The sequence below is a fragment of the Cololabis saira genome, chromosome 3 (assembly GCF_033807715.1).
Source record: "Cololabis saira isolate AMF1-May2022 chromosome 3, fColSai1.1, whole genome shotgun sequence".
Taxonomy (NCBI): domain Eukaryota; kingdom Metazoa; phylum Chordata; class Actinopteri; order Beloniformes; family Belonidae; genus Cololabis; species Cololabis saira.
Genome location: NC_084589.1, coordinates 9,265,001 through 9,279,293, shown reverse-complemented (window position 1 = coordinate 9,279,293; position 14,293 = coordinate 9,265,001). Strand labels below are relative to the sequence as shown.

Sequence of the window (14,293 nt, the reverse complement as noted above, 5' to 3'; positions counted from 1 at the left end):
TTTCTATTAATTGATTTGTTTTTGTGATTTTGTATTGAGGGGGATGATTTTTAATAAGCCCTTCGGGCTTCTTTTCCTCTCCTGCACAAATATTTGTCCTTGTATTGTTAATATAATTACTGTTTTATCATTGTGCATATGAATACAAAAAGTTTAAACAATATACTTGAATAACTATATAAGAGTAGATATGCTTTATACACTGGTTCATATATTTACCTAGAATTATATGCATTAGCATAAGAACTATAAATCTATATATCGACATATCTACATATAACTACAAATCGATATATATTAAAAGAGATATAGATACACAAATACTGTACGTATAGTACAACTCAACATATCCATATACATACATATACATCTCTATATCTACATATATTAATAAATGTACATATCTACATGTTTATTTGCATCTGTATTTTGAATAGAAGCGTGTCCTCAGCCCTTACCAACAACACATGCTAATTTACCACCAGGGATTGGACTACAGAGCTCAATCTGACAATAATCACTTTTCTTTAAATTCAAACCACTGCCAGGGTTTTCTGGGTGTTTTCCAACATTCGTCCTTTACAGGGAGCAGAAGCATCACAAGTAACAGAAAGTGAAAGTCAGTGTACAACATGTATGGAGACAAAAAGGAAATGAAAGTAGACGTCTCTGACCTGTTGGTGTAGATCGCACACTCCTCTGGTTTTAGCTTAAGGCATTCCGTGTACTTTCCCAGAGCTTCCGGGTATTGGCCCTTCTTCACAAAATCATTCCCTTCTTGCTTCAGCCCCGTGAAACGGACTTCTGCTCTCCTCTCTAGAAGACAAAGTTAAGTGGAAATGACTTTATATTGATTATTCATAAAGAGGAGAGTCCTCCTCCTCGCGTTTTAGTACATAGATCCTTATCGACACTGGCAATTCATTGTAATTGACCTCCCCTTCACACATATTGCAGGTTTACGCGTTTGAACCCAGTGGTGCGCTGGCAGGACAAACGGCACATCACTTAATTCACTCAGGGATAATCAATTTACTGCAGTGCATTGTGGAGGGGAAACCTCTGCCAACAGCTACTTTCTTTCATTACATTAAAAATAAAAAGTGAAGCAAAGGGTTGGCGGCTGAGAAACTGCACGGTCGGCACAAACAGCCAGTGACGTAAAGATAAGTCACATGTTCCTGCCGTCATGAGCGATGGGTTAGAAGCAGACGAATAATGTCGCTGTGATTTGTTAGATAAATACTGGCCCATCAAAATAATGAGATAGTAGATTATTAGACTGTTGGCAGTTTATTTTGTAATGATACTTTAGTGTATCTTATCATTGGGTGCGTTTACATTGGAAGTTTAATTCCTCTTTAATTCAGAATTAAAATTAAATCTGATTTAAAATGAGTAAAAATTACCATGTAAACACCTAACTCTGAATGAAAATGGCCATTCTGAATTAAACTTAATTCCGAAGTAAGTGTCTGGTTTATTCCGATTTTAAATCCGAATACAATAATTCCGCCATCATGTAAACACTCATTCCTCTTTAAATTAATTCTGGTCTTTCTTTCTGCTCGTTCCCTCGCCCGTCTGTCTCCATGACGCTTATATTCCGCGCTGGGCTGGTTTTCCAAACAAATTTTCAAGATGCAGCACGCAGTAAACGCTGGTCAAGAGCAGAGACCATTTATTTAATAAATAGCTTGGAGGACCTGGAAATAATTAAAAGAACAGATGGCAGGAAACAATTGTGAGCTTTTCAAAGTTGTAGCGGCTAAGTTTGTTTTTCTTCCGGTAGACGTAACTTCCGGTCCGCCCCCCTATCCAATCAGAACCTTCCCAACCCCCAGACCTGTAGAGGAATTGGAGAAAGCCGATTGTAGCACTGCGAGTGCCACAGGGCCCGACTGACAGGAAGGAGAGACACGGAGTTTCGTGCAGAACCCTTTTTATTTACCACTCAACACCCAGTGCACAAGCACCTCACGCCAGCAGCTCCTCCGACCAGCTCTGCCTTATAAGGCAGGCAGGGTGGAGGCGCGGCAGCCACTCAGGCGGATGGGACACAGGTGCGCGTGTCCCATCAACCTCTCCACCCTGCCACAGCGATCAAACGTGTTTTCCATGTAAACCTCAATTCGGAATTGCTATTTCCATGTAAACTGGAAGGAAAATAGTTTAATTCAGAATTATTTAATTCGGAATAATTAATTCCGAATTAAAAAACATCATGTAACCGTGGCCACTGTACAATCTCTGTTTTTATGTACAGTTCTGAACTAAAATCAAGTGTAACAAAAACTAGAAAGACACATATTGCAAGAACGCACCAATCCCATTCATGTTTATTTGTAAGAATAAACAATAATTCATATTTTGGGACTATTCCGCTAATATTTACATTGACTACGTTTACATACAGTCAAAATTCGGGTTATTGCTAATATTCCGGTTACTGAAACATTCGGGAATATTCCGTTTACATGGTGATTAATCATTCGGGATATCTTGATCAAACCAGCGACGCACGGAGAACATCATGATGCAATTACCGTAATTTCTGCTTCTTCTTCCTGTATCCAAATTCAAAACAAATGCTGCTTTGCGCAACTTTTCGCTCACCTTCTTGTAAATCTGGCTATCCTGGTATTTTCTACCGTCTACAAATGCAGAAATGTTCATATCCTTCATTACATTTATGAAGTGATTAGTCTCCTCCTCACTCTAAAAGTGTGGCCTGGTCTTGCGTTTCTCCATGTTTATAAGAACTTCCTGGACTCAAAAGACCAAGATTCCTTGCGAAAAGAACATGTTCCTGTTCCGTTTGATGGGGATATTCCGTTAGGCGTTTACATGACCGAATATTCGGGTTTTAAAAGGAGTAACCCAGGGGTTAGGGCTGTTCGATTAATCGATTTTAAATCGTAATCGCGATTATGTAATTAGAACGATGTTAAAACGTGAAAATCGTAAAATAGATTTTTCACTTTTTTTTTTTTTGCACACATATTAATGATTGATGGAAATACCTCTCAATACCTGCGACAAGTGCCCCATCGGAGAGGCTCTTTAGTGTAGGAGGGGGTGTTGTAACATGCCACCGGGCATCCCTCAAGCCAGATGCCGTAGACCGGCTCGTGTTCCTTGCAAAAAACTTGCAAATGTGAACAGCAAATGTAATGACTGACATTACACACCTCTACCTCCTTCATGGGTTGCATTATTATTTAGCATGCAAAGACCCAGTTTAGTTTAATTAGAACATGTCTTGTTTTATTTAATTGGAAATATAACTTACTGTATGTTTGCAAGTGCTGATTTGCTGATTTTTTTTTTCAGAGATAAAACTTTATATTTTATTATATTTTTTTAAACTTTTTTTCAACTTATTTTACAGAGTTTTGCACTTTATTCATTCATTTTTGGTTTAATAAGAGCAAAGTTTGCACTTAAAGCCCAATGGGGCAAATGTTCAATAAAAAAAACAGCATATTTGAAATCATTTCTTTGCCTTTTGTCAATTCACAAAATAATCGTAATCGTAATCGAAAATCAGATTTTGAGAGAAAAAAAATCGCGATTTTATTTTTGGGCAAAATCGAACAGCCCTACCAGGGGTCATTTTTTCGGGTTTTTAGAAACCCGAATATGAGCAAATTCGAGTTATTCAAAGGGGTTATTGGTGTTTACATGGCCGTGCAAAACCGCGTTATTGCTAATATTTGGGTTTTAAAAGGGTTACTGCATGTAAACGCAGTCAATGCTACTGGAGAGAAAGGATGATGATGAGGGCAGACCTGCGTCCTTGGCAGCCTTCTGGGCCCGGGCCTGCAGCACCTCGGCGCTGGGCGGCTCCTCTCTGCGGTGCTGCTGGGCCGACAGCGGGACCAGCGGGATCTCCGGGAGTTTGTCCCTCCACTCCGGGCCGTCCTGCTCGATCAGCAGCCGGGTGATCCTGGAGGAGACAGAGCAGGGTTGGATGGGCTCAAAAACTCTCTGGTGGGCAAATACTCAGCTCAATCATACTTTATTGATCCCATAAGGGACATTGGAGGGACAAGGGACACAGGGGTCAGTTTCATTTTAAAGTTCTCAACAGAAACACTGAAGAGCTTCTGTATGTCGACCTGCGGAGTGAAACTGTGGAACAGCCTGAGCATGGAGCTAAAACAAAGTCAAAACATATCACCATTTAAAAAAAGATGCAAAGTAACATTCTATTCAAAATACAGATGCGAATAAACATGTGGATATGAACATTTATAGTAGATATATAGATGTATATTATGGATATGTTGTATTATATGTACAGTATTTGTGTATCTATATCTCTATTAATATACATTAATTTATAGTTATATGTAGATATGTCGATGTATAGATTTATAGTAATTTTTATGTATATAATTGGAGGTAAATATATGAATCAGTATATATAGCATATCTACTCTTATATAGTTATTCAAGTATATTGTTATACCATTGCTGTCTATTCTTATCTATTATATTGTAGTATTATAGTAAAGTAATGACAATGTAATACTATGCATTATAATTACTTCTATTATTACATACATACATAGTAGCACAACTAAATGCTGGGCGTTTGTTTGGTTTTCTTTTCTTTGCCTTGATTTGCTTTGATTTTGACTATATTTATATATACATATAATTGAGTATTATATCACGGTATTGAACAGTTATTGAAACTCGTCTTTTTATATGTAAGAATGTATGTAAGATTCAGGGGAAGTACTCGATAAGTGTTTACTTCATTCCTACTCTGTTTAGAGCATGTTGGTGGATCCGTGAACTATTATTATATGAAGATATATATATATATGATATATTTGTATATATTTGTATATATTTGTATATATATTTGTATTCTGTTTTTTTCATGTTCAATTCAATTTTATGTTTCACTGACAAACACCGTTTCTGAGTGAAGGACGTCAATATTAAGTTCAGTGCAATATAATATAATAATAATATCAAATATGTGACAACTCCAATAACCTCCTTAGTGTTTGATAACAGTTCTGTAGCATTTAACCATCCGTACATGCAGGGAGACGGGGGGAGGGAGAGCAGACGGCAGCCAGGTGAGCGTCTGTATTACATAAGAGAGAGAGAACACGCAGTCTCACAGCCATAATTAGACTCTAGCTGCTTTTATTTAGCCGCAGCTAAATTGTCCAGCCATCAAACGGCTTGTGTGTTCATTTGATTTGTGAAACCGGGCCGACAGGGCGATAACATCTTTCCATCTCAATTGTCCTCATATTTGACGTATATGTGTTAACCAGAATGAAAATGGATGCCAAAGAGACTTTTTCCAAAGATCGCTCTTGAGTACAAATCTTTTCATTTTGTGGTTTCAGTCAAAGATTAAAAAGGTAGCCAAGAACGCTGAAAGTCAATGAATCAGTTGTGTTGTTTGGTGCCGTAACTCTCCGACTCTCTTCCAGATGGTGTGTAAGGTGAAGGCTAATACCTGTTGACACTGTCGTGTGCCGCCTGCACGCTGGTGTCTATCTGCAGGACGGTCTTGTAATCCACGTAGGCCGGTCGGTAGCGCTCCAGGGACTCGTAAGCCATGCCCCGCCGCAGGAGGGGCTTTAGGGAGAACGGCTGCAGCTCCAGGGCTCTGGCCAGTATAAATAGATATAATGAGACAAGCCCTGCGATGGATGCTCGGGTAAAACGCTGCGTTTATCACTTTAGGTTCACATATTTTTCTATCTATGCCCGTGTCATACATCATATATGAGTTTAAGAGTATACAGGACTGTCTCAGAAAATTAGAATATTGTGATAAAGTTCTTTATTTTCTGTAATGCAATTAAAAAAACAAAAATGTCATACATTCTGGATTCATTACAAATCAACTGAAATATTTCAAACCTTCTATTATTTTAATATTGATAATTATGGTTTAAAGTTTAAGATTAATTTTTTGAGATAGGATATTTGAGTTTTCTTAAGCTGTAAGCCATGATCAGCAATATTAAAATAATAAAAGGCTTGCAATATTTCAGTTGATTTGCAATGAATCCAGAATGTATGACATTTTTGCATTACAGAAAATAAAGGACTTTATCACAATATTCTAATTTTCTGAGACAGTCCTGTATAATGTTATGACACAATGTAATCAATCAAATATTTTATGTGCACACATGTTTTAAGGGTTTTATGTGAAGTTCTCTGAATTGTTCTTAGTCTCATCTTGATAAAATGACTTCTGAAGAGATTAATTCCAGTCTCTTATAACACCCTCGTGCACACGGCACTATATGCTCTGTTACTGAGGCTGCTATATTATGTTATACTACAAAAATTATAAGTTGTGTTGGATTTATTAAATAAGATCCAATGAAAATAGTGATGAGGCTTTCATGTAGCCCAAATATCCACAAATCTTGCTGTAAATAGTGTTCTGAGCCAGGTAAGGAGTTTTCTGTCACCTTGTGCAGTCTTGTATGCAGTCTTGACTATTTCCATCTTTCAGGTAGCACGCTGCTCTGTTAGAATACAGAATACACAGGTCGTCTGGACTGTCAAGCCCTGCATGAAGAAGTGGAACATCAGAGGTAAGAAACACAGCTTGGGAAAAGAGAAGACAAACAGAAATCCTGCAGGTGACGACGGGGCTCCCATTCTGTGTATCTGTCAATATGGTATAAGTCCAAATACACATTTAACGTCTCGATAACAAAAAAGCGCCATTTTAACAAGGTTTGCATGTGTCATTTATAATGTTCAGAATCTGTGTCAGGGGTTTTAATGTAGTCTGACCTGACATAGATTAAATGAGAGGAGGTTAATGTACAGAGACATAACACATTCATATGTGTGCATGTGTTTATGTTGCAGTGCTGGGTTCCTGTAACTATATAATATAAAAGCTCTCTCTCTGCAGAAGTAATTTGAGTCTGTCACCACCTCTAATGTTTTTTTTTTTTTTTGCTATTAGAAAAGCAAATTTTGATTACCCAATGGCTAAGCACTTTTTTGAGCACATGACAGCAACCCAGGTTCACTTATAGTTGAAGGCCTAGAAAGTATTCACAAAAACATTAGAGGTGGTGACAGACTCAAATTACTTCTGCAGAGAGAGACCTTTTATATTTACCAAATGAAAGCTACTATCCATCCAGGTTTAAATGAAGACATTGATTTCAGTGATTTTTTTTGTAACTTTTTTTCATTACAGATAGTGTTCTTTCTTTTCATATTTCCAATATTTAATTGTTTAACAATTGGTGGAGACATTTATTGGTCATTATCTGTTATTTCTCTTGTTTACATTTGTCCTCCCACCTACCCAGGTGATTTTAATCATCCCATTTAAGGAGAATCAATGTGTTGAGTGTTACACCCTGAGGAAGGCTGTGGCCCAAACGCGTGGGCTGTAGCTAGGAATGGGCGATATTTTACCGTTCACGGCATACCGTAAAAAACATTCCCCACGGTAAGAATTTGTCATCTCGCGGTAAAAAGGATAAATTCCCGTTGATGAGGTTTTTGTGTAACAAACATGGCGGAAGGCGGATCCGAGAGCGAGGAGCTCGTTTTTAAACGAGGCTCCAGCTCCGTTATCTGGAACTGGTTTGGATTTAAAAAGAGTGACGAGGAGCAAACATCATCTATTATATGCAGAGTCTGCAAAAACAGAAGGAAATGGTTGTTATATTTTGATATAACGTTTGACTATTATGAAAAAAAATTGCAATAGTATCTAATTTGTGGCATGTTCCAACCACAGGTTGATTTGCACATTTTATTTATATTAGAAGAGGTCATCACTAATAGGATTTTATTTTCAGTGAACTTTTATTTATTTGTCCTGTTTCTTTATTTATCAGGTTGTATTTTTTTCTACTTTGTGATTTTATAAGCTAGGAAAACTTGAAGGACAAGGTACTTTTGCTGTTTGCACTGTTATCCCACTGTTTAAGCCATACAGTTTGAATAAATGTTGAATCTGTTCTTACATTTCAAACTTGTTTCATTTGAGTCATTCCAGTTTTGCAGTACAGGTGTACTAATTTAATCGTTTTTTATTAATTCAATTTAATTGGTATAGTTTAGTAGCATTTAGTATTCTTTTAGAGCAGTGTTTTGGGGGCTCCAAAGACTGAATGTGGTGATAGATTTATAGTTTAAAAGGTGGGGTTGAATTGGTATTATTTTTATCGTTATCGGGATAAATGCCAGAAATTATTGTGATAAATTTTGTAGTCCATAACGCCCATCCCTAGCTGTAACCCACTTTTTAAAATCTTTCTACATGAAATAGCCATTTCAAATAAAGGATTTTTATATTTGAGGAAGAGTGCCTTGGATGTTTTCTTCTTTTTTGACATGAATTGATGTGTGTAGCAATTTGTGTATTTAAATGGTCATTGTTGTCTATTGTCATGTGAGGTCCCTAGCTGTGGTGAAGGAAGTGGTAATCAGGCCCGTTTAGCTCAGCGCGATCAGGGGCCCCCAAACACAGAAGCTTCATCCTGCCGGGGGTCCAGGCCTCTGACCCTTTGCCGCATGCCTTCCCCTACTCCCTTTGCCCACCTTTCCTGTCTCCACATCGTCAATAAAGGCCACAAATATTGAAAAAGAAAAACCCCACTACACTAAGTACTCGAGTTGAGGGGGGATGAGGGGGGATGGCATCCCCTCCTGAAATAAAAACGGTCAAAATCATCCCCCCTGTAAAACTGCCATCCCCCCTTTCCATCCCTTATGTCATTTCGTCAATGAATGTGGTTTTACTGCTATTTCAACATTTAGAGTCATCACCAGAAAAATAACTTATTTGACAATTTTCACCTGTTTCAAGTAGATTTTCACTTAAAATAAGTTGAAAAATCTGCCAGTGGAACAAGATTTATCTTCTTATTACAAGCTAAAAAATCTTGTTCCACTGGCAGATTTTTCAACTTATTTTAAGTGAAAATCTACTTGAAACAGGTGAAAATTGTTGTTTTTTCTTGTCTTGTCTTGAGTCTTGTTTTAAGTGTAATGAAATTTTTTTTACTAAAATGAGACATTTTAACTAGAAATAAGAAAAATATTCTTGTTAAGATTTTTAGTTTTTGCAGGGATCCATTTTACTTATCCTGTGAAGGACAGAGTCATATTGATAAGTTCAGAAAAGTGTTTTTTATTGTTGTGTTTTGATGTATTTGATGTAAGCCCAGTGGATATTTAAAGCTTACAGAAGGCTGCATTTAACTGCTGCTATGTCATTCCTGCAGTATTTCTGCAGGTGTTTTGGTCAGTGCTATTATTTGTAATATAGTATATTATTTGTAATCAACACAAATTATCTGTCCCCATATGATAAAATCCACCATCCCCCCTGATTTTTTTTTTTACAACTCGAGTACTGACTACACCACACTCATATTCTGTCTCACCACAGTGACATGTTGACTTCCTATTCAGAGACAAGCAGCAACATCAAGGTAAAGCCTATCAGTCCACTTGCGGGGCCTCTAAAAGTGTGACATCATACTGAAGCATACCACACATTCCTCTGCACCTCTCTGACAGCAAGTCCACTGCTGCTATCGCTGAGTTAGTAAAATATGTTACTGGCAGAGCCACATTCTCCGGCTACACTAGATACAGTCAGCTTAGCATGCCGGCTCTTCCAATCAAATCAGATTATGGGTGATGACACAGCGGTGATGAGGTCACAGCAAATGCATACTGCTATTGAGGTTAATGTGACGGTAGATCATGTGGAGCATGTTTGCTCTGCAATATCGATACAAATATGCCTCTTTACAGACTCGTGAGATGTTTTAAGTTGTTTAAATTTGCTCGGATACATTATCATTTTCTCAGCTGAGAGTTATTTGCATTGTGGGCTAGTCTTTCCCACCCTCAGTCAAATAGACATGTCGGTGTCCAGACACTTTAGTATCAGCTAGAACAGGTAGTGAGCACTTTCTGGGGCCATAAGCTGGGTGGTGGATGAGCCTGATAAGCAGCAATTCCTCTTCCTTGATTAACTGCTCAGTGTTTCACTTTCTGCCAGAATGACAGCAGTAGTCCTGCAGATTGAGCTTGAGAGAGCGGCTGGCGGTCATGTGACTTGGCCAGACCTGAGCCGAGAGGCTTAGAGCCGGGCTAAAACAGCCACACTGCCGACTCCTCACAACAGCTCCGCTGTGACGCAGTGCCCAGGCCACAATGTCATCAGGATCCTTCAAATCTGTTGGAAGAGCTGCTTCACACTGTTGTTCTGTCATTATTCATCTATTAATGGAGAATGGTTATGTGTTACTATTGTTTCATTGTGTAAAATTCTGTGGTGTGGCTGAGGAAAAAGGTGAACTGAAGTACTAGCATTGTCACCACAAGCTCACAACCTTTGACTCCCAGTTAAACAGTTATTACACAGTCAGAACACACAGTAATATTGAATAACTGCCAGATATTGAAAGTTGAAGTTATCTTGGGAAAAGAATGGGCAGGAGCACTGATTCTTTGCACATTTGACAATTCTACGGCCATAAAATCTAAATAAATCCAGGCGGCCTGAATGTAATTACAGTTATAGAAGGGTTAAAGTGCTCCTTCAGTTTTAACAGCAGTGATAACAAAACACCATAAACATATGGAGACGGTGAAGGTGATGAGGGGCAGGTGGAGGAACATTAGCCACTGGTTTCTCATCGCCACCCATCACATCACATCCACAGATCCACGAGTTCTGACTCAGACCAGAAGGAGAGACACATTAGGCCCATTTTAAAATCCTTACCCTGGCTACCTGTTAGCTCTGGTGTTGATTTTAAAGTTCTTTTAGTTTATAAAGCGCTACATGGGCTTGCACCGGAGTATATTTCAGAGATGTTTTTATTCTATGAACCAGGAAGGATCAGATCCTCTGGCTCTTCCTTTCTAGCTGTTCCACAGAGTAGAACTACAACATTTGGTGATGCTGCTTTTAGTTACGATGCTCCAAAACTGTGGAACAGCCTGCTGGAGGATCTGAGAGGAGCTGGAAATATGGACATTTTTAAACTAAAAACTAATCTCTTTGGTCTGGCTTTAATGTAGCATCAAATTGTATGGTTTCATTCTGTTTAACATTTTTTTTAGAAGTATTTGTTTTATTTATTTATCTCTTTCTTGTAATGTTTTTATTATTATGATTATTTATATTTTTTATATGATTATTATTATATTTTATTGTTGTGGACTGATTATTTTTTAGCCTTAATTCTTCAACTTTTATCATTATTTCATTTTAATGAACTATATTGTATGTCAGTGTGCATTGGTCTCCCAGTTTTTATTTTATTTTTGTTTTTATTATGCTTATTTTTCAGTCAAAATGTTAGGCAGTTTGTACCTGGATGAAAGGTGCTATATAAATAAAATGTGATTTGATTTGATGTGTTAGTCAGGTGAACATATGTTCATATGTTGACAGTAAAGCCTGAATTATGGTTCTGCGTTAAATCGACGCAGAGCCTACGCCGTAGGGTGCGCGTCGCCGCGTACCCTACGGGGTAGGCTCTGCGTCGGTGTGACGCGGAACCATAAATCCTCCTTCAGAACTGGTGATCTTACCTGAGTCTGCGTATCCCTGGATGGCCTGGGAGTACTTGTCCAGCGCGTCAGAGAACTGTCCATTCTTAAAAAACAGGTTCCCCTGGTTCTTGAGGCGGCAGAGCGGCAGGGGCAGGGCTCCGCAGGGGGCGTCGAGGTTGACGGCGGCTTCCCCCGGGCCGGCGGCCGCGGTGCCCGGCTCGCTGCCCCGCTCCGAGCCGGCGCTGGAGCCCCGCTTGCTGGATCCGTTGGCCACCTTGTCCCGGGACTCCTGCGCCACCCGGTACTTGTCCGAGGTGGCCCCCTTGCCCCGCCAGTGTCCGTGGTGCGAGTTGCCGGGGTCTCCGTGCGGACCCCCGCCGTCCCCCCTGGCCCCGGGCTTCTTCTGAGCGTTCCCCATGTCTGCCCTATCCTCCCCTCCCACAGGCTGGCCGGGCTGAACCGGACGAGCTGCGGGGAGAGAAGCAACACCCACAGGAAGATGTCAGCGGTTACATCACGGTGGGGGAGGGGACACCATGATACTGCTGCTGCTGCTGCTGCAGGGATGTATTATATTAACTACTACTAGCCTATTATTATTATTATTATTATTATTATTATTATTATTATTATTATTATTATTATTATTATTATTATTATTATTATTATTATTATTATTATTATGTATTATATTAACTACTACTACTAGTACTACTATTAAATTAACTACAGCTGCTGCAGGGAACCAGGAACTACTGCAGGGAACCAGGAACCAGGAACTACTGCAGGGAACCAGGAACTACTGCAGCGAACCAGGAACCAGCAGCTGCTGCAGGGAACCAGGAAGTACTGCTGCTGTAGGGAACCAGGAACTACTGCAGGGAACCAGGAACTACTGCAGGGAACCAGGAACTACTGCTGCTGCTGCTGCTGCAGGGAACCAGGAACTACTGCAGGAAACCAGGAACCAGCAGCTACTGCAGGGAACCAGGAACCAGGAACTACTGCAGGGAACCAGGAACTACTGCTGCTGCTGCTGCAGGGAACCAGGAACTACTGCAGGGAACCAGGAACCAGCAGCTGCTGCAGGGAACCAGGAACTACTGCAGGGAACCAGGAACCAGCAGCTACTGCTGCAGGGAACCAGGAACTACTGCAGGGAACCAGGAACTGCTGCTGCTGCTCCTGCAGGGAACCAGGAACTACTGCAGGGAACCAGGAACCAGCAGCTGCAGGGAACCAGGAACCAGGAACTACTGCAGGGAACCAGGAACCAGCAGCTGCTGCAGGGAACCAGGAACTACTGCAGGGAACCAGGAACCAGCAGCTGCTGTAGGGAACCAGCAGCTGCTGCTGCTGCAGGGAACCAGGAACCAGGAACTACTGCAGGGAACCAGGAAGTACTGCTGCTGTAGGGAACCAGGAACTACTGCAGGGAACCAGGAACTACTGCAGGGAACCAGGAACCAGCAGCTGCTGTAGGGAACCAGCAGCTGCTGCTGCTGCAGGGAACCAAGAACCAGGAACTACTGCAGGGAACCAGGAAGTACTGCTGCTGTAGGGAACCAGGAACTACTGCAGGGAACCAGGAACTACTGCAGGGAACCAGGAACTACTGCTGCTGCTGATGCTGCAGGGAACCAGGAACTACTGTAGGAAACCAGGAACCAGCAGCTACTGCAGGGAACCAGGAACCAGCAGCTGCTGCAGGGAACCAGGAACTACTGCAGGGAACCAGGAACCAGCAGCTACTGCAGGGAACCAGGAACCAGCAGCTGCTGCAGGGAACCAGGAACTACTGCAGGGAACCAGGAACCAGCAGCTACTGCTGCAGGGAACCAGGAACTACTGCAGGGAACCAGGAACTGCTGCTGCTGCTCCTGCAGGGAACCAGGAACTACTGCAGGGAACCAGAAACTGCTGCAGGGAACCAGGAACCAGGAACTACTGCAGGGAACCAGGAACCAGCAGCTGCTGCAGGGAACCAGGAACTACTGCAGGGAACCAGGAACCAGCAGCTGCTGCAGGGAACCAGGAACTACTGCAGGGAACCAGGAACCAGCAGCTGCTGTAGGGAACCAGCAGCTGCTGCTGCAGGGAACCAGGAACCAGGAACTACTGCAGGGAACCATGAACCAGCAGCTGCTGCAGGGAACCAGGAACCAGGAACTACTGCAGGGAATCAGGAACCAGCAGCTGCTGCAGGGAACCAGGAACTACTGCAGGGAACCAGGAACTACTGCAGCGAACCAGGAACCAGCAGCTGCTGCAGGGAACCAGGAACTACTGCAGGGAACCAGGAACTACTGCAGGGAACCAGGAACTACTGCAGGGAACCAGGAACCAGCAGCTACTGCAGGGAACCAGGAACTACTGCAGGGAACTAGGAACCAGCAGCTGTTGCAGGGAACCAGGAACTACTGCAGGGAACCAGGAACTGCTGCTGCTGCTCTTGCAGGGAACCAAGAACTACTGCAGGGAACCAGCAGCTACTGCAGGGAACCAGCAGCTACTGCAGGGAACCAGGAACTACTGCTGCTGATGCAGGGAACCAGGAACTACTGCAGGGAACCAGGAACTACTGCAGGGAACCAGGAACTGCTGCAGGGAACCAGGAACTACTGCAGGGAACCAGGAACCAGCAGCTACTGCTGCAGGGAACCAGGAACTACTGCAGGGAACCAGGAACTGCTGCTCCTGCAGGGAACCAGGAACTACTGCAGGGAACCAGCAGCTACTGCAG

General features: G+C 41.6%; 1 protein-coding gene across 1 annotated transcript in view; it reads right to left on the bottom strand.

Moving 5' to 3' along the window:
• Positions 1 to 14,293, bottom strand: part of LOC133425134 (sperm-associated antigen 1-like) — a 38,406-nt gene that overhangs the window by 9,140 nt on the left and 14,973 nt on the right. The window contains exons 11-15 of the mRNA XM_061715818.1: positions 11,590 to 12,018; positions 6,465 to 6,564; positions 5,492 to 5,644; positions 3,792 to 3,949; positions 675 to 816 (exon numbers count right to left, since the gene is read on the bottom strand). Coding sequence (XP_061571802.1) covers positions 675 to 816; positions 3,792 to 3,949; positions 5,492 to 5,644; positions 6,465 to 6,564; positions 11,590 to 12,018 — 982 coding nt within the window. The remainder of the gene's footprint in view (positions 1 to 674; positions 817 to 3,791; positions 3,950 to 5,491; positions 5,645 to 6,464; positions 6,565 to 11,589; positions 12,019 to 14,293) is intronic.